Here is a 27,629-nt window from a genome sequence, read left to right as displayed (position 1 = left end):
TACTTTGAGCTGTATTTATTAAACTAGAGCTATTTTTGAAGCTAAAAGGAACAACTAACACTTAAACCCAGTGGATTTCAGGTAGAAAAAATGATTTGTTTATATTTATAACTGGTCTCTTAAAATACAGGCTAGTTGAGCAGTACTTCATTATTATTTGTAAATTAACACCCCCCCCTTCAAAATCTTTGCCTTTTGTTTTTAAGAACATCAACACCCTTTATTATATTTCCCTTTTGTATGTTAGTACAAAAGTTAATAAAGTAGTTTCTCTTATTGTAATTAATAATTAGCAAATTTTACTACTGATTATGAATCAAAGGTACAACAGGTCTGTTCAAGTAATAACAAATTCAAGAAATTTCTGAAGAAACACTTTTTCTCATTCAACATAGGTGGAATGTTGAAAAGTTTTACTGAATGTTTTTATTTTACTTTTTTTTAAGGGACTCTAAAAGTTTAAAATGTTATTCACCATAAATATTTGATTGCCTGATGGATGTTCCTGGGTAGGTGCATCACAAATGAAATTGGTTTTGGTCCCCATTGCTAGTGTAGTATCAAGAAGTAACCATGATAGCAAGTTAGAATATGTGATATGGGACCATTTCCCCTCCCATTGATTTTTTTCCCCTTCACATGTATTCATTTTCAGGAGGAATGATGTTGCTATATCTATTAAATTTTCTAGCATGCTATACCTATACTTGGTTTACCTTGAATGCTTGTTTGAGTAGCATGAGTATTGCCTATGTCAGTAGTTTGTTTTACTTATTTATTAATGGGATTGTAGAAGGATTAATACATAGGCCATAAATACATATGATGAACAAATATGCGGAAAATTAGTTTTTCACAGGAAGAAATGGTTGTGCTTTTACAACTTGGAAAAGGAGACTATTTGGTTTAGAATCCTTAGGTTGAAATTTTCAGTGAGAGTTAGGACCAGGGTTTTTACTGTTAGTTTGTGAAAGACATAGCGAGCATTAGAAGGGTGATAGCATTGGCCCAAGGACAAATAATACTGCAATGTTCCTATACTTTTTTTTTAAACATTTTTCAAAGTCTAAAATGGCTCTGATGGAAGTAATGTACCAGTCAGCAGACAAACCACCTGGAGAACGTCACCTTTTACCTTTTGGTCATTGTAAACCTTTGATCACGGTATATCTTTTGGTCATTGGCCATCTTTAAATTTTTATTTCTACATTTTATTTTTCCCTTTTTTATAGAGTTCTTTCTGCTTTTCTTGGGGGCATTTAGTTCACATGTTTAGGGAGCCTAGCATTAATTTGGTACTGTGGCAAGTATCTCAGTTCCATTGTAAAAGGCACTTTGATGATTATTCACAAATTAAACCCTTTGAGTTAACTGAATAACATTCTGATTGCTTACATGGTATTAGAGTGTACTTGTTGCTATAGCAATTAAATAGTTTAATGGATCCAAGCAATATTTCCTGGTATTATTGAAAATTTGAGAAGAATCAGGAAGAGAAGATTGGTTTTAGGCCACTTAAAGAATCATGAACTATGTAAACTTGATACACTTATAGTTACATCTTCTAAGCCTCATCCCAATAACTTTACTATATCATTCATGAAGGAAGCATGCAAAAATACTTTGAATGCACCTGACACACTCATCTGTAAAATGATTTATGGTAAATGATTTTATTTATGGTAGGCAGCTGGACATCTTTGGAATTGTTTCTCTTCAGTTCTTATAAATGGAAGTAATTATTTCTGGAAAATTTTAAATGGATGCTACAGCTAGGTATAATCCATTACAGAAAAGGAAGGGACTATGAACAAAGAAAACATAAAAATTTTTTTAATCTGCATGCTGAATGTGAAAAAGAAAAAACTTAAGACCCAATAGCCCATAGATTTTTAAATGAGAGAGTTCTTCTTGGGTATTATTTTCATTGCTTTAGGGTCGTTTGAAAATATTTTGATACTGGAATACTCATGAGGTTTGTTTTCTTAGTATAGATATGCTGGAGTATTACTGTACATTTATAAAAATCTGAGTACTTGTAGCTATAAGATGTGGGACAAATAAACCAACTTGATTCATCTTCTTCAGTGTATATTTAGCTGAAAGAATAGGCAAAAGGATTAGCTTGGTTTGGTCCCTTCCTGCTAGGCTAAGATTTATAAAAGTGGATAAATATAGCCCTCTAGAGGTTCTATGCTTATACTGTTAACTTGATGCATCTAGCATTTCTCTGAAGTGAACTGATTTTCAGAAATTCTATTGAGAAGAATCAGATTTTAATAATATTACATGGCATCAACAATATTGGGGGCAAAGGTGGTAGGGAAATTTTATTCTAGCTGTAAATGTTCGTGTTAGATTGTAACCCACTTTTGTAATCTACTTTTTAATTTATAACAAGATAGCAGAATATTAGAATGCTCAGTATTTTACAAGATGAATGATTGAATCCAGATACTTTGCTGGTAAATGCCAAGATTATTATCAGATAATTGTGCATATGAAAGTGCAGGGTAAATTAACTGAGGTGGCTTGGGAAGGGGATCATACTATATTCATGCTATGAAATATATACTTATTAATAAGCTAGACTTAGGTTTATTGACCTGGAATTTCTGATATGGCTTTAGGGGAAAACAAGTTACAGAATGATTTTATATATACATACTTCCCATTTTTGCTTAAGAAAAGAAAAAATGGGGAAACCTCAAAACTTTGTATGAGCATATGTGTCAACAAAGAAAAGCAGAAAAGATATACACTGAACAATATTACCTTTAGGGTAGGGTTTGGAAGGATGAAAGAAGAGTATTTATATATTTCTATTTAAATTGTGATGGAAAAGACAAAAGGGACTGAAATGGGAAAACTTGAAAGGGTCAACAGAAAGAAGGACCTTAATCTGAATAGTTTCAGAGGACTAATCCTAGCTGTTAATTTCAGAACTGATTTCTAACAGAAATTAGTTAAGTCAGCTCCTGCACATATTTTCTGAGTTTATTATTTAAATGAGATGTGTGCACTTGATGATTTCCTTAAATATAAGGTTAATGTCCAAATTGTTTAAAATGTGTGGTGCTTGGTTTTTCTCTTTATTTTGCTAATAAGCTTTTCCCTTGTTCTGGGAATTAAAGTCCTTTCCTCTTTAGCCCAGTTAAATTTGTTAAGGGAGGGCCTCTATGAAAAAGCCCTCCTTTGAGGTCTTTAAGTGGAAATGATTGGTTCTGAAAATGTTCGCTCCATGGCTTTTGTAACATTTCAGAAGTACTGAAGGCGCATTGTGAAGGCTGCCTCAATATCGTTCCTGCAAAATGCTAAGGAATAATTTAGGCAACAGTTCAGAGTCCAGAAATGAAGATGGCTCCATCTTTTCACAGACAGAACACAATATTGTTGCAACTTACTTGATTATGGCAGGTAGGAATGTTTACTCCAATTACAGTTATTTTGTTTTCGAATGGGTGAAAAAAGAGTTTTCATCAGAAGGCAGTAGATAAAGCATGGGTCAGAGAGAATGTTTTGAGTTCCATACTGTGTCCAACCTTGACAATCCATCCTTTCTGAGTTGAGGTGCTCATGTAAATAAGGATGATAATGCTCTATTTCCTGGCTGTAGAGATCAAAGAATGTAGGTGATAGGATAAATGAAATCATTGTTAATGATGGTTAAAGTGAATCTTGGTGAACAATGTGAGAGCAGTTAAGTGAGGCTGAGAAAAGTTTACTATAAAATGAAAAATTATTTTATAGTAAGCCATATATGTGGTTATCACTGTCAAATGTTTTTATTGGGGAAGAGTGCAAACATTAAAAACTTAAAAGATTATTTTAACAATATTTACTATTCTCAAATTTTGTAGTTTTGTCTTTGCTGAGGGAATCTAGTTGAGATTCAAAGATGTTGGAAAGAAAATTAAAATTGTAAAAAGAGAGAGCAGAGTGTATTGTCATTGAGGACAAAGTTTGAAAATTCAGCTCATTCCAAATGTTATATTGGAAAACTTGAGCTTTAGGTTTCCTCTTTTAATATCTTTGCAACAGTGAGCAAATTCCTTTACCTTTTTGTTCTTCCATTTTCTTGACCTGTGAAATGGGGATAAGAAAAAGCTACCTGTCACAATTGTTGTGAAGAGTAACATTAAGTGACACATAAATGCACCTAAGTGACACATGCAATAGGTGTTGGGCAAATATATTTGTTTTTTTCCCCACATACACATTCTCATTGATTCACTTATGCATAGACTTGTTTAAGGTAAAGACTTCTTAGCTGAAAAAATGGAATAGGGGAAATGACAATAGAAATTATCTGCTTATCATTTTTTATGTATGGATTGAACTATGGTTAAATTTTACACTGAGCAGTCATTTCATTTCCAACTTTGTGTTCAGTAATGAGTTTTAGAAGTAACTTTTTATTACTGGATTATTTTTTAGATTGACATTAAAATTTTCAAATATATTCTAAAGTGACATGGAAAGTATAACAAATGCTACTGTACCCAGTTTGTTCTTTATAATTGCTTTGCTTCCCCATAATTCACAATTAAGACTATTCTGTGCTAGAAATTGTTATCCTCAGCTAATTTTTATAAATTTTAGTGGTAAGCTTACTTGTTCATTTGAATACCTCTGTATGTTAAGCACTGGACAAGTTCCATTGTCTCTTTGATCATTTATTTATTGCAAACATATGAGAAAACATATGCTACCTAAATGGAAAATCTCCTTATCACAATTACATGGAAATACTTTGTAAACAAACTTTTGGTTTAGTTAGTGTTTTGTAGATGACTAAGAAAAGCTGTATTCTGGTCTGGTTACAGCAAGCAAAGCAAATTTCTCAATAAGAAAATATTCTGGTTCTAACCTCTGTAATATAGTAACATAGCAGTAATCTTACTGCTAGTACTACTGTATTCCTACAACTATGAGTAGTAAGACCACCACGTCTACCATCTATACTGCTAATGTTACCATTTGAATACTTGCACTGTCCTAAATTAACATGCAGAATAATTCATCTTTATGCTAATTCAGTAAGTGGATTAGTTTTATTTTCCTCCATTTATACAGATGAAGAGTTTAAGTAACTTGCTCAACACACACATCTATGTAGCTACATCAGGTTTTGCATGCAGGCATTTTCATTCCTGAGCCTTCACATCTAACCACATGGGTCAGTTTTATCAAGGCAGACTGTGAGTATGTGGTTGCGTTTTTTGGTAGATAAACTGAAGGGGGCATAGCCAACCCCTTTATGCTTTAAACATTTATTGTTCTTTGGGCCCCCTAATTTTACCCCATTAATAAAACCCATTTAAGCTTCCAAATCAAAACCAAAGCTATGAGGAAAATAATTCAGTCTAGGCATTTATTTCATTTCTTACTTTTAATAAGAGCCTATTTGGATTTTTCACTTTAAATTCAATTTTTAATTTAATATTTCTGTTGGATTTTAGCTTGTTCGAATTTTTGCTAACTTAAGCACTCTCCCTTTCTCTGATTGAAGCTGGGAGCAAAGAGGGCATAGTAAATTAAGGACCTGAAATAAATTTATTATGAATGAATTATAAAATGAAGGCTGAAGAGGATGGCTGTGTACCAGGTAAAGAAGAATCACATAAATCATAAAGGTGATAAGGAGTCACTGAATGACATGATTCAATTTGCATTTTAGAAATATGTTATAGTAATTACTAAAAGACCATGTAAAGGGCCCCTACTTGATTAAGATTCAGAAGGATCCTGAGGAGGGAGGGGGCAGAAAGAAGTAAAAGGACAGGAGCTAGAAGTTAGAATTGATAGCTTGATGTGGAGATTGGGGGAGAATATGAGGAAGCATCAAAGATGATAACTAGGTTTTTTTTTGGGCAACTGGACAGATGGTGAGGCTATTCACCAAAAGAGGAACACAGCTGGGGAAGAACAGTTTGGCGCAGGACATGTCTCTGGGTTAAGTTCGAGAAATGTCCAGTAAAAAGCTGAACATATGGGTTTGAATTTTATGAAATTGATCTGGAAAGTATCAGTATGTATCCTTGGATATGGATGAAATAACTCAGATTATGTGTTGAGTGAAAAGAGAGGGTGTAGGATGGAAACTTGGACAGTGCATATATTTCATTACATGGAGATAAAGAAGGGCCAGGAAGTAGATTAAGAAGCATCTGCCAAAGAGATGAGAGGAAAGCTACAGAACCAAGGAGAAACTGACATAAGTTAGACCTAATTATTAAATGATCTTTTGTCTATTCATTAGAAAACACCTACAGATAGAAAAATAAAGCAGAGCCCTTGAGACAGCTGCAGAGAGAATACAAGAGGAACTGAATTGTTTACCTCTTACCCTCCATTGTATCTAAGATCTCCCCAAAAGCAGTGATGTTATTCTGGTTGCATACTTGGTAGGTAGCAATCTATTGCACTGTGTTTTATCTGACTATTTAAATTATCAAATCTGTAGGTAGCCCAGAAATTTTCTTGAAATTAATTAAGCTTTTTGGAATATTTCTGTATTCACACTACAATACTCGATGCTAAAAATAGAGCCAAAGACTCATCAGGTTTGTTATTTCTGTGCTTTAATTATGCTTTCAGGAATAATTGAAATTAAGCAATGTGAGTTTTAGTTGGGGTCCATTTATTAAACAAATCTGCTACATGCCACATACTCAAAGAACATAGAAATCATTATGGAGCCTGACATCTACAAGGGAAGACTAGGAATACATAAGGGTTAAATGATATATCATCACATAAGATTCAGGAGATTATAAGCAAGTACTTTGGGAATTTAGAGAAAAGAGTATATTTAGGTAGGGGAAGGCTCTGAGGGCAAGAGAAATGTGGAAGAAGGTAGCATTTGGATAGAGGAAAGAAGTAGGGTGTTCTAAGTGAGAGAAATATGAGTCACAATTTACAACAAGCCTGGCATTGTATTTGATAAATAACTAGAATGGAGAGCTTATTTGACAAGTGTAGAAATTTGCTTAGAGTGTGAAAACAGAGTGAGGCAAAGAGCCTGGAATAATCAGATTGGGACACGTGGACTGAACACGTGGACTTTGGTCCTGCAGACAATAGGGGGTTATTAGAAGTTTTGAGGAGGAGGAGGGCTGTGGTTAATTCTAGCAGGCTTACCCTTCCGCAACATGGGGAAGGAAAACAGGAATCTACAAGATTAGTGTAATCGGATGCCAAACGGAAAGTTCTGACCAAGGTGCAAACATAAAAGTTCTTCCTTAGCTGATACTTTGTGTGTTGGTGCTTGGAAACCTTCCCTCCCTCTGCTCGCATCTGGGGGCTCTTCAGCAGTAGTACTCTTCATGGTGGTGAACACAACTCCATTTCTTTTTTACTCACTCCTCCTTCAGCCCCCCACATATCTGGTAGTGGCTCTAGCTTCTCAGCTAAATCTATTCATCACCCACCCACACCCTTAGGACCTAGTATGACCCACATCTGTTTTATGGGAAATTTATGCATCCTTTGCAGCACAGAGGGGGTGTTCCTAGGGCTAACATGTGCATCTGGACTTCTCATTGTGAGTTAATTCATTATATTCTGATTAAGAGGTTCAGTCCTGCACCTATCTGAATCCAGCCAAATCTGGGGCACTGAAAAAATGGAGTTTCTGGACCAGCAAGGCTAAAAGTCAGACTGTGGAAACGGCAGTATCACCCGTGAGGCTTCTCAATGTACCTGAAGCCGGCTTGACTTCCTCTCTGGATAGCCAAAGCTTGCGCTGTGTATTCTTGTGTGCTAGTGTGTGTGTTGGATGATGAAATCAGATTTGGACATGTTGAGTTTCAAGTAATATTGGAAGAGTCAAATGATCTACTACACAGTAGATACTTAATAAATGTGTGATGGCAATGAGTTGAGTGAAAAGGGACGTGGAGCATGAGTTAGGGCTGGAAAGTGACAGATTGGGATAGAATGATAGTTGAAGCTTGAGAAAGGAAACTCAAGAGAAGAAAAGTCTCTGGCCTCAGGAAGGAGAGGAGGAGATTATGTTGCCAAAAGAGATGATATGGTCATGCATATATCCTAAAGGACAGCAAGGCTAGTATCAGGAAGGGCAAGGGAGGAATTTCAAGGACAGAGTGATAAATAGCGATGACATTAACACAGACCCTCACTGCTGCTTATGCAATCGACAGATTCTTCACGTTTTAATTTTCTTCTATTTCACAGAAGGGCTGTGAAGATATTGCAACTGGTGTTAAGAATAGCTGGAGCTCTTCAAATAAATGAACTAAAGTGGATTTGCTATGTTTTTGAAGAGGCTTAAATATTTCAACACTACGTTCAAACATTCGAATTAAAGGGTATGGGTTTTTTTGTGTATGTTCTCAGGTATGATAAGTATTCTCAGCAACATGATAGTTCTGGGCATCTTCATTAAGCACAAGGAACTTCGGACATGCACAAATGCGCTTATCGTTAACCTGGCTGTTACTGACATAGGGGTCAGTAGCATTGGCTATCCCATGTCTGCTGCTTCAGATCTGAATGGAAGTTGGAAATTCGGATATGCAGGATGTCAGGTATTGGAGATCTCTGGAATGAAAGTAAAATATAGTAGATAAAAGAGATGAAAATTTAAATGTTTAAAAAATATTCCAAAGGTTATAATAAAAGAAGGTCATGTAGGATAGTAGATATGGTGCTCTTATTGAAAACAACCTCAACAGTGACTGAGATACAGATTCTTTAATAAGGGAAATGGTGGTGACATCATTACATTTTCAAAATTTCCCCAACCTAAAGAAAAAAAACAAATTAGTAAGAAATTAGCATTTATTTAGAAAGAAAAATGAAAATTTTCATATTACAAATTCAAAAAGAAACCTACTTTCATTTGAAACAATGAAATATTTAATGACTATAACATCTAAACAATATTAATTAAGCTACAGTGTCATTGATTTTTCCCTATAAAAAGTCTTCTATGAGAATTGCTACTTTATATATATATATATATATATATATATATATATATATATATATATAGTGTAGTTTATAATTATATACTATTATTCCTACTGACAATAAAATAAATGTTGATTTGCATTAAAATAGTAGACAAATATGACTTCTGGCCTGACTTTTTTTAAACAGTTTACTATTTTGGGTATGAGATTATAAAGAATAAAATGAGAGCGGTAGAGAATAATGAACACCCAAATGTACATCAACCAGTTGTGTCAAATCTTAATGTTTTGCAATGTATGCTTGAGGTTGTTTTTCTTTTTAAAGATATAAAACTTTACAGATACTATTGAAGGCCTTTGAGTACCATCCCCAGTCTTATTCCTTTATCTCCCATGAATGTTTTTCTATCTTACTACATAGTTATGTGTTCATAAACTATATACTGTCTGAATGTTTTGAATTTTGTAAATAAAATAACATTGTTAGCATTATTCCTTTCAGTATTCAATGTTATATTTTTGAGGTTTATCCATGCTGTTGATACAGTTATGAGTCACTCATTTTAATTGCTATGTGATATTCCATTTCATGAACATATTCAATGTACTTACTCATTTTCCTATTATTGAGCATTTATTCCCCATGTTTTTCTGCCACAAACAAGGCTTCAGTAAATGTTCTTATACATGTCTCCTACAATGTGTGAGTTTTAGACATATTGCTTAGGAGAGGGATGGGAGGTTGCAGAGAATATTCAACTTTATTGGATGTGGTCAAATTGCTTTCTAAAATGGTTATACCAACTATGAGAACTATTATTCCACATTCTCCCCAGTGCTTGGGATTGCCAGACTTTTAAGTTTTTATCATTTTGGTGGCTGTAAAGTGGTATCTTATATTTTACATTTCTTTGACTACATAATGCAGTTTTACGTCTTATTTTTCCAGCTTTATTGAGATATAATTGACATATAACATTGTGTATAACATGTTGATTTGGTACATTTTTATACTGCAAAATGATTACCAACATAGCATTAGTTAACACCTCCATCTCCTCACATAGTGAATATTTCTTTGTTATGATGAGAACATTTGAGATCTGCTCTTTTAGCAATAGTCAAGTATATAATACAGTACAGTTTAAATTTTTTAAATTTGGCATTGAATTGAGAGTTTTTGCTCATGCCATTAAATAGTCTACAGCATCATTTAAAATGTAATTCTTTCTACCGAAGTAAGCATACCAACAGAAAAGTGTACAGATTAGAAGCAAATGGTTCCATCCCACAGTGTTTTTTAATATAAAAATTTTTTATTGAAGTATCATTGATATACAATCTTATATTGGTTCCAAATGTACAACACAGTTGTTTAACAGTTACCCATATTATTAAATCCTTACCCCCTCTAGTGCAGTTACTACCTATCAACATAGAAAGATGTTACAGAATCATTATTTCTCCAAGCTGTACTACTGTCCCTGTGACCAACTTAGATTGTGAATGCGAATTATTCTGCCCCTTTATCCCCCTTACACTCCTTACCCACAGACCCCAAACCCTCCTCCGTAGTAACCACTAGTCACTTCTCAGTGTCTATGAGTCTACTGCTGTTTTCTTCGTTCCATTTTGTTTTTATATTCCACAAATAAGTGAAATCATATGGTATTTGTCTTTCTCCACCTAGAGTTTTTGTTTACCAATTCAGTGTCATTGCTGGTAATTGGTCTGTTCTGATTTTCTGTTTCTTCCTGGGTTGTATTTTTCTAAGAAGTTGTCCATTTCTTCTAGGTTGTCTAGTTTATTGGCATATTTTTTCTAATATTCTCTAAAGTCTTTGTGTTTCTGTGTTATCTGTTGTGACTATTCCTTCTTTGTTTCTGATTTTGTCTATGGGTGTACTCTCTCCTTTTTTCTTGATAAATCCAGGTAGGGATTTATCTATTTGGTTTATTTTCTCAAAGAACCAGCTCCTAGTTTCACTGACTTGTTTTTTTTATTCTTCTCTACTTTATTTCTGTTTTGATCTTTATTATGTCCCTCCTACTAACTCTGGCATTCTTTTATTCTTCTTTTTCTAGTTTCTTTCAATCCCACAGTGTTTTTAATGACTCTATACCATTCCACTGATTGGTGACATGGCTCTTAATTTGACCAGTCCACTCCCATTGGCTCTTTAATCTGTTTCCAAAATTTCCCTATTATCCATAACACTGCAGTAAGGAACATTTCTAGAACTATTTTCAGCAAGGCCAGAAGCCACGGAAGAACTGATAGGTCTAGATGCCACACAATTCTCAACAAGAACACCACCTGGGGTGTGAATCTAGCTGCTGCCCCAACCCCTTTCTGCCCATATATGAACACTTTTAATCTTGAACCAAGTCATCTTGCCTCCCATCTCTGTCCCATTTCCTCCAGGCTGCCTAGTCCCTCTGCCAGCTTCCTTGCCGTCCAATGGGTGTGAAGGTGGGGTTGCTACAAAACCCTCCCTGTTGGAGAGAGTGCCCTGGGCATTTGGAAGGGAAATAGAGTCAGATACTTGCAGGAGGTGAATGTTGTCGGTGAGGGAAGTTACGTCTTTGGTAAAGTCATAAACATTCAGGTGTGCTTTTGTGTGACTAACCCATTTTTTCCCTGTCTTTTCCCTTTATTGAATTGCCTATCTTCTGAATACTAATCTTCCGTTGGTTATTTTCACTGCACCTGATTTACGGCTCATTCTTATACTCTGTTTATGGAGTAAGTTGTGTAGAAGTTTTGTATAGAATTAAATAAATTTTAAAACTTATAAAAAAGCTTATTTTAATTAATGAAGTCCTAAAACACTTTCCATAAATGCCTTTATTACACCAGTTATAATTTGACAATGGAAGGTCTATTTTAAAATTAGTAAACTAAAAAACATTCAATGTATTTAAAAGATACTTTGGCAATGGGATAGAAATGTAGATGTCTCTTGGGAGATTGTGTAGAATGGCAGATTCTTTTGAATTTTGATTTTCAGATTTATGCTGTGCTGAATATCTTTTTTGGAATGGCAAGCATTGGGTTACTCACAGCTGTGGCCATGGACCGATACCTGACGCTCTGCTGTTCTCACACGGGTACAGCCCTTCTCTCAACTTTCTTGCCTAAGCACCACTTGACACAGATTGACTTTAAAATATAAATGTGGTGAGTTGCAGACACGGTCACTCTTAATTCTCTTACAATACCTGTTCAAAAGTTGCAATGATATCCTATTATATTTAGAATAAAATCCATATTTCCTAACAGCCTCCAAGGCCCTGCATGCTCTAGCCCCTGCTACCTTTCCAGCTTTGGCTAAGGCCCTCACTCTTTGGGATACTGGTGAGACCCTTTCCCACTTTGGGGGTCTTTGCAAATGTTGTTTTTCCCTAGACTCAGAAAGTGCTTCCCCCTGCTATTCCTGTGGCTGATCCTTTTTTTTTCAGGACACTTTGGAATACTGGTGAGACCCTTTCCCACTTCGGGGTCTTTGCAAATGTTGTTTTTCCCTAGACTCAGAAAGTGCTTCCCCCTGCTATTCCTCTGGCTAATCCTTTTTTTTCAGGTTTCAGCTTATATGCCATTTCTTTTTCAGAATGTAAATTCATGTAGATAGGCTTTGTGAACTAGACTGCTCTGTAAAGAATCTATTTGATAACAACTTTGAATAATCAGCTAAAAGAAAGTGAAAAGATGAATCCTACCCTTGGCAAATGATGCGAATATTTCATGTATTAATAGGAAGAAGAATAACCACCAACACTTATATCAGCATGATCCTGGGGGCCTGGACCAATGGCCTCTTTTGGGCCTTGATGCCTCTCACTGGGTGGGCTAGTTATGCCCCAGACCCTACTGGGGCCACCTGTACCATAAACTGGCGGAAAAATGATACGTAAGAGACATTTACACTTCATAATCAAATGCTTCTAATGTAGACGTTTTCTTAGTATTTCAAATTTCAGCTCAGATCAAATGCTTTCCAAACAATGTGGTAAAGGGCTTCCATGTTAGTGATAGGGGGACCCCCGCATTGAATTACACTTGTTTGCCAGTGAAGGCCTTCCAGCTCCCTTTGTCCCCCTACACTGTCCCTTCCTCTCTCTCCTCTGGCAACAAAGGGGGTACAGAGCTCCCTTCTGATACTTGCACCTCAGAGGTAGGATCTGAGAAGGGAGTGGAGTTGTTAGCATTGTTAGCAGCTCTGTGAAAGCCCAAGCAGACTCCCTACTATCTTTTCAGGATGAACTGGTGCTCACGCATCTGCTGAGAATCACAGCAAAAGCAGTCGTCCCCACCCCACTTCCCCTGCGAGGCTTTGCTTGCTGGTTTGTGTTGCTCCTCTGTATTTACCAGGGAAAAGAGGATAATTTGTTAACAGAAATGAAAGATGACTCAGAAAAGCAAATAGAAAATCTGACTCTCAAACTAAATCTAAATCTAAAACATTTTCTGTAAAAGGTCGACAGGTAAGTATTTTAGGCTTTACAGGCAAGACTGCCTCTGCTGCAACTATTCAACTTTGTCCAGCTGCAGGCAGTATATAAATGAATGTGGTTCCAACAAAATTTTATTTACAAAGATAGGTGATAGGCTGGATTTGGCTCACAGGTCATAGTTTGCCAGCCCCTAGTCTAAATGAACTAGAAGTAAAATAATACTTCCTAAGCCGTTTAATAATAGAATGATTGCCAGACAGTGCCAGTATTATTTCTAGTAATTACTTTGTTTCCCTCCCCCTACTTAGTATGGTTAACAAGTACTAGTGATTTAAAGTAGTGACTTAAAGCAGTGATGTCATGGTTCCCTTTTCTTACTTCCAGATCCTTCATTTCTTTCACGATGACAGTTGTCGCAGTGAATTTTATTGCGCCCTTGACGGTGATGTCTTACTGCTATTATCACGTCTCTCGAACCATTAAGGGCCACACTGCTAGTAACTGCACCGAGGATCTGGACAGAGATTGGTCAGACCAGGTAGATGTAACAAAGGTAAATCACTAAAATCCTTAAAAATACTTTTGTAATTGAGTTTTTACCCGATTCTTACTCTCTGGCTCTCTTTTTTTTTTGGTTTGCCTCCATGTTTCTAAACGATGTGCTTATCTGCTGTTTTGGATTTTTTTTTTTTTTTGCTATTGCTTCTTGATTTTCTACCACAGACAATGAGAATTTATTTTCTTCTCCACCAACCTTTTGTATTCCTCTGCCACAACCTTTCTCCTTTTCTTGTCAGTATAATGTTAATATTGGGTTAGAAGAATAGTCAGTTTTACATTATTGTAATAAACTATCTTAGATAATTATATTTCTTGCAGATCTCTGTAGAAGTTTATGATTTGTGTTTCTTTTTCTCCCTTGGGGTTCGTAATCCATTCGTTTTCTCTCCTCCTCCTCCTCTCTTTTCCTCTCCTCTTTCCCTCTCTCACTTTCTCTCTTTCTGTAATTTTGTTTGCTTACTGTTCTGGTTACTTGTCACTAACTGATCTCAAAACTCTCCAGAAGCATCAACCTCCTTTCAGTATTTTCAAATGCATCAGAACTAGACTAGATTGGTTTTATCTTTTCCTTGGAACTATCCCCACTGGCACACTCGGGCCCCTTACTCTACGCTGGCCAACGTCTGAGACCCCTGCCGGAGAGCCAGCATCCTCAGGTCTCCTCTATCACAGCTGCAGAAGCCTTGGGCCTCTCTCCTGGGTTGGATTATCTGGTTTCTGGATTGCAGGCCTTCCTTTTTCTTGGTTGCTTTCTCTCTTCTGGTATAGCATGTTCCCAAATAGATTTCTGGGAAAGATTTTGCAAGTTTGAAAATGTCTTAATTCTGTTATCATACTTGACTGATTGTTTGCCTGGCATAGAATTCTAAGTAGAAAAAATGATTTTCAAAGGATTTTGAAGGCATTGCTCTGAAGTCTCCTGGCTTCCAGTGCTGCTATCACAGAGGCTGACAGCATACTGGTGACTGACACTTTGTCATGATCTGTGTATTCTTTCTGGAAGCTTTAAGGGTCATCAGTGCATCTCTAGTTTTTTAGAATTTCATCTGGTTATTCAGTTTTAATTTTTACAAGGCTACTGTATAATCAGTGATTCTCAGTCCGTAGGAGTTTATATTTTTTTAAACCTCTTTTCCATCATTTTAATGGGCAGTCAGGAGGGAACAATGTAAAAATTATAAGGTTTCATTTAAACGAGATGCAATGGGAGCTCATCTACAAAACTAGCTGCACTGTACATAGTATACATTGAGTTCAAATTGTATTCTAATTCAATAAACTCAATATAGGATTTTTTTTTTTTTTTTTGAGAGGGCATCTCTCATATTTATTGATCAAATGGTTGTTAACAACAATAAAATTCAGTATAGGGGGGTCAATGCTCAATGTACAATCATTAATCCATCTCAAGCCTAATTCTCGTCAGTCTCCAATCTTCTGAAGCATAACGAACAAGTTCTTACATGGTGAACGAATTTTTACAGAGTGAATAAATTCTTACATGGTGAACAGTACAAGGGCATTCATCACAGAAACTTTCGGTTTTGATCATGCAATATGACCTATAAACCATCAGGTCAAATATGAATATTCATTTGATTTTTGTACTTGATTTATATGTTGATCCCACATTTCTCCTATTATTATTATTATTTTTATTTTTAATAAAATGCTGAAGTGGTAGGTAGATGCAAGATAAAGGTAGAAAACATAGTTTAGTGCTGTAAGAAGGCAAATGTAGATGATCAGATGATCAGGTGTGTGCCTATGGACTAAGTATTAATCCAGGCTAGACAAGGGCAGCAAGACATCCACGGATGCAGAAGATTTCTCTCAAAGCAGGGGGGGTGAGGTTCTGAGCCTCACCTCTGTTGATGCCCAAATTCTCACCTGATGGCCCCCCTGCGACTGTGCCTGTCTTAGGTTGTTCCTCCCTTGAGGAATCTTACCCGTCTCTGGCTAACCAGTCATCTTCCGGGGCCATACAGGGAAATGTAAAGTTGGTAAGTGAGAGAGAAGCCATATTGTTTGCAAAGGTTAGCTTTTTACTTCTTTGCAGATTTATGCCCTGTGGCTTCTATGCCCAGCACTTGCCTCGAGGTATCTTTACCACCTGGAGGAATTATGATACTCGGTAAATTCGATATGAGGCACGAATTCTATTTAAGGTTTGTAATTAGGAAGGAAGAAGAAAAGCTATAGATGTAGCATATGAAGGAAACTTGGGAGGATTGATTATTTCTTTGACATATCTTCTTGTATAGTACCTTAAGTATGTATAGGTTTTAAACTACTAACTAATTTGCACACATATATTAACATAATAGGAATACGGTGACATAAACAAAGCAAATCTATAATTACCAGCCATCTCCAGTGAAGCCAAGAAAACCATTTAGGCACCCTAGGCATTTGTGAAAATTTATCTATAATATGATGGATATTTTCCAACTGTACTTGAACCATCAGACAAATTAAAGCAGCCCATTTCTGGGATCTGTTCACATCCCATATGTTCTTTTAACCATAGATAGTCTATAGTCATGAGATTTTGGGGTGCTACAACTTGCACCCCTCCCAACTCCTGGTTGAGTTCCAACAGTACAGATCCAGTCAAATTCGTTGTCTCACTGTATGCACATGCCAGCCTAGACATCTCCCTCCTCCTTCTTATGGCAAGTCCAGGAGACGGTGGGCTGGATGCAGCCACAACCGCAGCATCGTCCGGATCCCTGGGGAGGCTTTTTGATGATCATCCCCCGGCACGAGTCCTCCAGAGAGTGCTGATGCCGGAAGCTCCTCCTCATATCGTATCTTATTTCATTTTCTGGGTATCCAAGCTAGGCCTTGATCTTCTGCGTAGAAACAAACAGACCCTTTGCCCACACTTTGACATGCCCTCTATACCACTGTGCAGAACTCATTGGAGGTCAGCACACAGTAACTGCTTTTTTTTTTTTTTTTTTTTAATTAAGAGAAAGGAATATTATCAGAAAAGAGTACCTCCATAGCTGATCATCTGACACCCTTTAAGTGATCAACATTAAGGATATTTAAAGCATGCGTTGATCTTTGATTTACCAATAGTTTTATCCTGTTAACGAGTAATCCCCCTTTTCTTTCTTTCTTTCTTTCTTTCTTTTTTTTTTTTTAAATTTTTAATCTACCCTTACATGAAGAATACTATGTTTACTATGCTCTCCCCTATATCAGGTCCCCCCTAACAACCCCATTACGGTTACTGTCCATCAGCTTAGCAAAATGTGGTAGAGTCACTACTTGTCCTCTCTGTGTTGTGCAGCCCACCCTCCCCTTTCTCCCTCCCCCCCATGCATGCTAATCTTAATACCCCCCTTCTTCTTCCCCCCCCTTATCCCTCCCTGCCCACCCATCCTCCCCAGTTCCTTTCCCTTTGGTACCTGTTAGTCCATTTTTGGGTTCTGTAATTCTGCTGCTGTTTTGTTCCTTCAGTTTTTCCTTTGTTCCTATACTCCTCAGATGAGTGAAATCATTTGGTATTTCTCTTTCTCCGCTTGGCTTATTTCACTGAGCATAATACTCTCCAGCTCCATCCATGTTGCTGCAAATGGTTGGATTTTTCCACTTCTTATGGCTGAGTAGTATTCCATTGTGTATATGTACCACATCTTCTTTATCCATTCATCTACAGATGGACATTTAGGTTGCTTCCAATTCTTGGCTATTGTAAATAGTGCTGCGATAAACATAAGAGTGCATCTGTCTTTCTCAAACTTGATTGCTGCGTTCTTAGGGTAAATTCCTAGCAGTGGAATTCCTGGGTCAAATGGTAGGTCTGTTTTGAGCATTTTGATGCACCTCCATACTGCTTTCCACAATGGTTGAACTAATTTACATTCCCACCAGCAGTGTAGGAGGGTTCCCCTTTCTCCACAGCCTCGCCAACATTTGTTGTTGTTTGTCTTTTGGATGGCAGCTATCCTTACTGGTGTGAGGTGATACCTCATTGTAGTTTTAATTTGCATTTCTCTGATAATTAGCGATGTGGAGCATCTTTTCATGTGTCTCTTGGCCATCTGTATTTCTTTTTTGGAGAACTGTCTGTTCAGTTCCTCTGCCCATTTTTTAATTGGGTTATTTGTTTTTTGTTTGTTGAGGCGTGTGAGCTCTTTATATATTCTGGACGTCAAGCCTTTATCAGATCTGTCATTTTCAAATATATTCTCCCATACTGTAGGGTTCCTTTTTGTTCTATTGATGGTGTCTTTCGCTGTACAGAAGCTTTTCAGCTTAATGTAGTCCCACTTGCTCATTTTTGCTGTTGTTTTCCTTGCCCGGGGAGATATGTTCAAGAAGAGATCACTCATGTTTATGTCTAAGAGGTTTTTGCCTATGTTTTTTTCCAAGAGTTTAATGGTTTCGTGACTTACATTCAGGTCTTTGATCCATTTTGAGTTTACCTTTGTATATGGGGTTAGACAATGGTCCAGTTTCATTCTCCTACATGTAGCTGTCCAGTTTTGCCAGCACCATCTGTTGAAGAGACTGTCATTTTGCCATTGTATGTCCATGGCTCCTTTATCAAATATTAATTGACCATATATGTTTTGGTTAATTTCTGGAGTCTCTAATCTGTTCCACTGGTCTGTGGCTCTGTTCTTGTGCCAGTACCAAATTGTCTTGATTACTATGGCTTTGTAGTAGAGCTTGAAATTGGGGAGTGAGATCCCCCCTACTTTATTCTTCTTTTTCAGGATTGCTTTGGCTATTCGGGGTCTTTGGTGTTTCCATATGAATTTTTGAATTATTTGTTCCAATTCATTGAAGAATGTTGCTGGTAATTTGAGAGGGATTGCATCAAATTTGTATATTGCTTTCGGCAGGATGGCCATTTTGACGATATTAATTCTTCCTAGCCATGAGCATGGGATGAGTTTCCATTTATTAGTGTCCCCTTTAATTTCTCTTAAGAGTGACTTGTAGTTTTCAGAGTATAAGTCTTTCACTTCCTTGGTTAGGTTTATTCCTAGGTATTTTATTCTTTTTGATGCAATGGTGAATGGAATTGTTTTCCTGATTTCTCTTTCTATTGATTCGTTGTTAGTGTATAGGAAAGCTACAGATTTCTGTGTGTTGATTTTGTATCCTGCAACTTTGCTGTATTCCGATATCAGTTCTAGTAGTTTTGGAGTGGAGTCTTTAGGGTTTTTTATGTACAGTATCATATCATCTGCAAATAGTGACAGTTTAACTTCTTCTTTACCAATCTGGATTCCTTGTATTTCTTTGTTTTGTCTGATTGCCGTGGCTAGGACCTCCAGTACTATGTTAAATAACAGTGGGGAGAGTGGGCATCCCTGTCTGGTTCCCGATCTCAGTGGAAATGCTTTCAGCTTCTCACTGTTCAGTATAATGCTGGCTGTGGGTTTATCATATATGGCCTTTATTATGTTGAGGTACTTGCCCTCTATTCCCATTTTGCTGAGAGTTTTTATCATGAATGGATGTTGAATTTTGTCAAATGCTTTTTCAGCATCTATGGAGATGATCATGTGGTTTTTGTCTTTCTTTTTGTTGATGTGGTGGATGATGTTGATGGATTTTCGAATGTTGTACCATCCTTGCATCCCTGGGATGAACCCCACTTGGTCATGGTGTATGATCCTTTTGATATACTGTTGAATTCTGTTTGCTAATATTTTATTGAGTATTTTTGCATCTACATTCATCAGGGATATTGGTCTGTAATTTTCTTTTTTGGTGGGGTCTTTTCCTGGTTTTGGTATTAGGGTGATGTTGGCTTCATAGAATGAGTTTGGGAGTATTCCCTCTTCTTCTATTTTGTGGAACACTTTAAGGAGAATGGGTATTATGTCTTCTCTGTGTGTCTGATAAAATTCCGAGGTAAATCCGTCCGGCCCCGGGGTTTTGTTCTTGGGTAGTTTTTTGATTACTGTTTCAATTTCTTTGCTTGTAATTGGTTTGTTTAACTTTTGTGTTTCTTCCTTGGTCAGTCTTGGGAGGTTGTATTTTTCTAGGAAGTTGTCCATTTCTTCTAGGTTTTCCAGCTTGTTGGCATATAGGTTTTCATAGTAGTCTTTAATAATTCTTTGTATTTCAGTGGAGTCTGTCGTGATTTTTCCATTCTCATTTCTGATTATGTTGATTTGTGTTGACTCTCTTTTTCTCTTAATAAGTTGGGCTAGAGGCTTATCTATTTTGTTTATTTTCTCAAAGAACCAGCTCTTGGTTTCGTTGATTTTTGCTATTGTTTTATTCTTCTCAATTTTGTTTATTTCTTCTCTGATCTTTATTATGTCCCTCCTTCTGCTGACTTTAGGCCTCATTTGTTCTTCTTTTTCCAGTTTTAATAATTGTGATGTTAGACTATTCATTTGGGATTGTTCTTCCTTCTTCAAGTGTGCCTGGATTGCTATATACTTTCCTCTTAAGACTGCTTTCGCTGCATCCCACAGAAGTTGGGGCTTAGTGTTGTTGTTGTCATTTGTTTCTATATATTCCTTGATCTCTATTTTGATTTGTTCATTGATCCATTGATTATTTAGTAGCATGTTGTTAAGCCTCCATGTGTTTGTGAGCCTTTTTGTTTTCTTTGTAGAATTTATTTCTACTTTCATACCTTTGTGGTCTGAAAAATTGGTTGGTAGAATTTCAATATTGTGGAATTTACTGAGGCTCTTTTTGTGAGCTAGTATGTGGTCTATTCTGGAGAATGTTCCATGTGCACTTGAGAAGAATGTATATCCTGTTGCTTTTGGATGTAAAGTTCTATAGATGTCTATTAGGTCCATCTGTTCTAGTGTGTTGTTCAGTGCCTGTGTGTCTTTACTTATTTTCTGCCCGGTGGATCTATCCTTTGGGGTGAGTGGTGTGTTGAAGTCTCCTACAATGAATGCATTGCAGTCTATTTCCCTCTTTAGTTCTGTTAGTATTTGCTTCACATATGCTGGTGCTCCTGTATTGGGTGCATATATATTTAGAATGGTTATATCCTCTTGTTGGACTAAGCCCTTTATCATTATGTAGTGGCCTTCTTTATCTCTTGTTACTTTCTTTGTTTTGAAGTCTATTTTGTCTGATATTAGTACTGCAACCCCTGCTTTCTTCTCACTGTTGTTTGTCTGAAATATGTTTTTCCATCCCTTGGCTTTTAGTCTATGTTTATCTTTGGGTTTAAGGTGAGTTTCTTGTAAGCAGCATATAGATGGGTCTTGCTTTTTTATCCATTCTATTACTCTATGTCTTTTGATTGGTGCATTAAGTCCATTTACATTTAGGGTGACTATTGAAAGATATGTACTTATTGCCATTGCAGGCTTTAGATTCGTGGTTACCAAAGGTTCAAGGTTAGCTTCTTTAGTATCTTACTGCCTAACTTACCTCGCTTATTGAGCTGTTATATACACTGTCTGGAGAGTCTTTTCTTCTCTCCCTTCTTATTCCTCCTCCTCCATTCTTCATATGTTGTGTGTTTTGTTCTGTGCTCTTTTTAGGGGTGCTCCCATCTAGAGCAGTCCCTGTAGGATGCCCTGTAGAGGTGGTTTGTGGGAAGCAAATTCCCTCAGCTTTTGCTTGTCTGGGAATTGTTTGATCCCACCATCATATTTAAATGATAGTCGTGCTGGATACAGTATCCTTGGTTCAAGGCCCTTCTGTTTCATTGCATTAAGTATATCATGCCATTCTCTTCTGGCCTGTAGGGTTTCTGTTGAGAAGTCTGATGTTAGCCTGATTGGTTTTCCTTTATAGGTGACCTTTTTCTCTCTAGCTGCCTTTAAAACTCTTTCCTTGTCCTTGATCCTTGCCATTTTAATTATTATGTGTCTTGGTGTTGTCCTCCTTGGATCCTTTCTGTTGGGGGTTCTGTATAATTCCATGGTCTGTTCAATTATTTCCTCCCCCAGTTTGGGGAAGTTTTCAGCAATTATTTCTTCAAAGACACTTTCTATCCCTTTTCCTCTTTCTTCCTCTTCTGGTATCCCTATAATACGAATGTTTTTCCTTTTGTATTGGTCACATATTTCTCTTAGTGTTGTTTCATTCCTGGAGATCCTTTTATCTCTCTCTATGTCAGCTTCTATACGTTCCTGTTCTCTGGCTTCTATTCCTTCAATGGCCTCTTGCATCTTATCCAATCTGCTTATAAATCCTTCCAGGGATTGTTTCACTTCTGTGATCTCTTTCCTGACATCTGTGATCTCCTTCCGGACTTCATCCCACTGCTCTTGCATTTTTCTCTGCATCTCATCCCACTGCTCTTGCATTTTTTTCTGCATCTCTGTCAGCATGTTCATGATTTTTATTTTGAATTCTTTTTCAGGAGGACTAGTTAGGTCTGTCTCCTTCTCAGGTGTTGTCTCTGTGATCTTTGTCTGCCTGTAGTTTTGCCTTTTCATGGTGATAGAGATAGTTTGCAGAGCTGGTACAAGTGACCGCTGGAAGAGCTTCCCTTCTTGTTGGTTTGTAGCCTTTTCCTGGGAGAATAGCGACCTCTAGTGGCTTGTGCTGGGCAGCTGTGCGCAGACAGGGCTTCTGCTTCCTGCCCAGTTGCTTTGGGGTTTATCTCCGCTGTTGCTGTGGGCTTGGCCTGGCTGGGGCTGTTCCTCCAAAATGGTGGAGCCCCGTTGGAGGGGGAGCAGCCAGGAGACTATTTATCTCCGTAAGGGGCCTCTGTGCTCCCTGCTGCCCAGGGGGTTAGAGTGCCCAGAGATCCCCAGATTCCCTGCTTCTGGTCTAAGTGACCTGTCCTGCCCCTTTAAGATTTCCAAAAAGCACTCTCCAAACCAAAACAACAACAGCAACAATGAGAGAGGGAACAGAAAGAAAGAGAAAAAAAAAAAAGGAAAAAAAAGGAAAAAACAAGCGATTTTTTTTTTTTTTTTTTTGTCCTCAGGTGCCGGTCCCAGGCACCCGCTCACTGGTCCTGCTGCCCTGTCTCCCTAGCACCAGGGTCCCTGTCCTTTCAAGGCTTCCAAAAAGCACCCACCCACCGGTCCCGCAGGGAAGGAACGCTCAATATTCTTTGTCCTCAGGCACTGGTCCCACGCACCCGCTCACCAGTCCCGCCGCCCTGCCTCCCTAGCACCAGGGTCCCTGTCCCTTCAAGGCTTCCAAAAAGCACTCGGCAAAAAGAGAGAAAAAAAAGGGGAAAAACGCGCGATTTCTTCCGTCCTCAGGTGCTGGTCTCAGGCACCCACCCACCGGTCCCACAGGGAAAAATGCGGGATATTCTTTGTCCTCAGGTGCCGGTCCCAGGCACCCGCTCACCAGTCCCGCCGCCCTGCCTCCCTAGCACCGGGGTCCCTCTCCCTTTTAGGCTTCCAAAAAGCACTCGCAGAAAAGAGAAAAAAAAAAGGGGAAAAACGCGCGATTTCCTCTGTCCTCAAGTGCCGGTCTCAGGCACCCGCCCACCGGTCCCGCAGGGAAAAACCGGGGATATTCTTTATCCTCAGGCGCCGGTCCCAGCCACCCGCTCACCAGTCCCGCCACCGTGCCTCCCTAGCACTGGGGTCCCCGTCCCTTCAAGGCTTCCAAAAAGCGCTCGCCCAAAAGAGAAAAAAAAAAAGGGGAAAAACGCGCGACCTCCTCCGTCCTCAGGCACCGGTCTCAGGCACCCGCCCCCAGGTCTCGCAGGGAGAAACGCGGGATATTCTTTGTCCTCAGGCGCTGGTCCCAGGCACCTGCTCACCGGTCCCGCCACCCTGCCTCCCTAGCAACGGGGGCCCGTCCCTTTAAGACTTCCAAAAAGCACTTGCCAAAAAAAAAACCGCTCCGGTTTCTTTCCACCCGCCGGGAGCCTGGGGGAGGGGCGCTCGGGTCCCGCCGGGCCGGGGCTTGTATCTTACCCCCTTCACAAGGCACTGGATTCTTGCAGGTGTGGATGTGGTCTGGATGTTGTCCTGTGTCCTGTGGTCTCTATTTTAGGAAGATTTTTCTTTGTTATATTTTCATAGCTCTATGTGTTTTTGGGAGGAGATTTCCACTGCTCTACTCACGCCGCCATCTTGGCTCCGCCCCCGGATTTTGTTTTTTTTCTAGTATGAGTTTAGAAAGTTTGAAAGTCATTTTTTTAGATTAGCAGATGACAGTGAGAAAACAAAACAAAACGCAATGCCTGAAGCCCATAGCACAATTACTAGAAATGGGTGAGGAGTGGGTCTTCATCTTCCACTCATCAAGTCAGATTTTGCATTCTTCCCTAGCACACCCAAAGAAAGAGGGCATTCTTTATGTTCCTGGAACATCCTACCCCTTTCACAAGCTCTTCTTATCATAGATGATTTCTGGAACACAAGCAATGACAAGGAAGGGCAAAATTCAGTTTTTCCTTTATGTCATCAACAACATAAACTTACTCAACTTCTAATCTAGAGAGTTTTTCATGCTATTTTAGATGTATTAGCTATTTAAGTATTTTAGATACTGCGTTTGGCAAATACTGATTTTACATATTTTTATCTTTTACAGATGTCTGTGATAATGATATTCATGTTTCTGGTGGCCTGGTCCCCTTATTCCATCGTGTGCTTCTGGGCTTCTTTTGGTGACCCAAAGAAGATTCCTCCCTCCGTGGCCATCATAGCTCCACTGTTTGCAAAATCTTCTACATTCTACAATCCCTGTATTTATGTGGTTGCTAATAAAAAGTAAGTAATGTCTAAGATACTTCTGAATAAAAAAGTGGCTACAGAAAGAATGCTAAAAAGGCAATGGAGAGTGTTCTGAGACATTTTGGGAGTAAGTGACAGAAACTCACTTCAAATTAGTGTAAAAGTTTTTTTGGCTCATGCAGCTGGAGAAGCTAAGATCTTAAATACCTAAAGCTCCAGTTCTGTGATAACTTCTTCCCACATAGACATGAGATGATCCTGCACAGCCCCAAACCCAAGTTCCACCAGCTAAGCATCCCCAAACATGAGATTCATCTCAGATGGCTCTCTGGCAGAAAAGCCACTGGAAGGTCATTGGTGGGCTCAGTAGTCTTCGTGGCTGCTCTACCCAAAATACATGGAGTTGGTTTCCGAAGAAGAGTGGGTCTATTACTGGAAAACGGGCAAGGCAAGGCAATGTTGGGTCCCTAAGTGGGTAACATAATTATATATTTACTAGAGAGAAGACCTATCATTCAAATGCAGGGGAAAACCCCACTGCTAAGGTAAAGGGCTTCAGGAATGGGTAGTTATTCAGGACAATGAATTAACCCTCTGTTGGGACTCTAGGTAAGGATTTCTTTTCTGCCTCCTCAGGGAAATTTAGGTTGTTTTATTTCCTGCTACTGTTAAAAGATGCAATGAATCAATATACTGTCCTTAAATATTTGACAAGAAAAGTCTCAGTAGAGGTTAGGTGAAAATTTGATCTTGGAAAGCCAATGCTGCTTCTGTTAAACTTAGGTATTTATGCACATGTTTGGGAGAGCAGCTTTAGCTATAGGAATGTGGAGAAACAAACAAACAAAAAATAGAACTGTCAATCAATAGATGAGTGGATAAAGAAGTGGTACATGTACACAATGGAATACTATTCAGCCATAAAAAAAATCCTGCCATTTGCAAGAACATGGATGGATTTAGAGGGTATTATGCTCAGTGAAATAAGCCAAGCAGAGAAAGACAAATACCATATGATTTCCTGATTTGTGGAATATAAAAACAAAACAAAACAAAACAAAATGAACAAAATAGTAGACTCAGAGACACTGAGAAGAGACTAGTGGTTACCATGGGGGAAGTGTTTGGGGAGGTGTGTGGGAAGGGGAGGGGGATAAAGAGGCACAAAAACTCTCACTCATGATATAAGTTGGTCATGGGGATAGTACAGCATGGAGAATTTAGTCAATGATTCTGTAACATCCTTCTGTGTTGACAGATAGTAACAGTACTAGATGGGGTAAGGATTTAATAATATGGGTAACTGTTGAACCACTGTGTTGTATATTTGAAATCAATATAAGATTGCATATCAATGATACTTCAATAAGAAAAGAATAAACATCCATATAGAAGAATGAAGAACCACTTTTAATTCAGTGTCAATTGGTAGTTCTCTTGAAAAGGTCAGTCATTCTCAAGCTCCCTTTAATTCTCAAAAGAACAAGTGCATGAAATACACTTTCTCAGTTCAAATAAATAAATCTTTGCAACTGACATTAAAAGTGTCATCTTAGATATAATTATTGTTAGTAAATGTCTTTAATGTTTATAATCAATGACACAAAATTGGTCTTTAACTGTACCATATACTTGATACATTTATAAAAGTTCTCAACTGGAGATGTTAAAGTTGGAGGCAGAAATTTATTTGAAGGTATCAGTTGGCAGTAGTGGCATCTTAATTATATTTGAAAGTGATTTAAAAGTTCCAAATTATTATAGGATAATGCCATATTTTCTCTTTCTTATTATAGATTCCGGAAGGCAATGTTTGCCATGTTAAAATGTCAGACTCACCAAGCAACTCCCATGACCAGTGTTTTACCAATGGATGTATCTCAAAACCCACTGGCTTCTGGAAGAAACTGAAATAAGAGAAAAAGCACACATTGCCAAAACATATTATTTACTTTTTCCCCCCAGTGGTTTAATTTATTTGGAATTTGAGTCCAATTAGATTACCTACTAAACTGTAAATTCTTTGGAATCTGAGTCCAATTAGATTACCTACTAAACTTAAATTCTTCAAGTGTAGCTCATAGGTCTTCTGCTGGCACACTTGTTACTCTAGTGAATGTGTCTCTTTATTTCCTTTATGTGAACTTGCTGCTCATCTCCTTTGATGAATCCAGGCACATGAGTTTAAGGCCCCTTCTCTTTCACTCTGTCATGCATGGCATGCATTACACTGTATTGATAACCTGGTAACTTGCTTGGGTTCTAGAAGCAGCTGCTAGTTTAATGTTAGAATAAATCAATAATAATAGTTAATAGTCTTCAAGAAGTAATTACTGAATGAGTTGCTGAATGTTTCCAGCTAGAATGGAAAACATTTTTAGCACTTCACAATTTTTAAATTTTAATGCAATTATTAATTTTTACTATTTGACAAAAATAATCAATTAAATACTTGCTTCTAAATCAGATGTCGGTCAATGCACATATATATATTTTATATAGCCATATAATATCTGTGCATATTATTGTGTACTCTGCATTTTTAATCACATTTTTTCTGTATGTATTTCCATATATTTGCCACTAGAAAAAAGTTCAATCAGAGTCAGGGTGTTTTTATGTTTGTGCTTTTCTCTCCCATCATTTTTGTTTGTTTGAAATTTAGTTTATTATAGTCAGAACACAACATGAGATCTACTTTCTTAAATTTTTAAGTGTACAATACAGTATTGGTAACTTTAAGGACAATATTGTACAGATCTCTAGAATATATGCATCCTGCTTAACTGAAACTTTGTGCCTATAAAATTAGCTGTGTGTTCATTCTTTGATCTCTTTTGCCTGGCACATATAAATAAATATTTGTTGAAACTTGAATGAATTTGTAGACTCTCATATGGTCTTGTAAATGACCATTAAGCATAGCATGGTAATAAACCATTGTTTAAAATAGTGTACATTTAAAATCCATAGTATCTTATTTTAATTTAGCATATTCTTCTGACTCTATTGTTCCTATGTGTATTCTATTTAAATATTATTTCCTATAATTATCATATTTTTAT

At 37.6% G+C, this 27,629-nt stretch overlaps 1 protein-coding gene across 1 annotated transcript; it reads left to right on the top strand.

The window, feature by feature from the left end:
* The first annotated feature begins 136 nt into the window (after positions 1 to 136).
* Positions 137 to 27,521, top strand: RRH (retinal pigment epithelium-derived rhodopsin homolog). Its single transcript, XM_037001120.2, has 7 exons — positions 137 to 3,417; positions 8,362 to 8,552; positions 11,950 to 12,049; positions 12,696 to 12,849; positions 13,778 to 13,946; positions 24,422 to 24,600; positions 26,361 to 27,521. The coding sequence occupies exons 1-7, from the start codon at positions 3,312 to 3,314 to the stop codon at positions 26,473 to 26,475; spliced, it is 1,014 nt and encodes a 337-aa protein (XP_036857015.1). The 5' UTR covers positions 137 to 3,311; the 3' UTR covers positions 26,476 to 27,521.
* Positions 27,522 to 27,629: the final 108 nt, after the last annotated feature.

The sequence above is a fragment of the Manis javanica genome, chromosome 5 (assembly GCF_040802235.1).
Source record: "Manis javanica isolate MJ-LG chromosome 5, MJ_LKY, whole genome shotgun sequence".
Taxonomy (NCBI): domain Eukaryota; kingdom Metazoa; phylum Chordata; class Mammalia; order Pholidota; family Manidae; genus Manis; species Manis javanica.
This window is presented reverse-complemented; position numbering and strand designations above follow the sequence as displayed.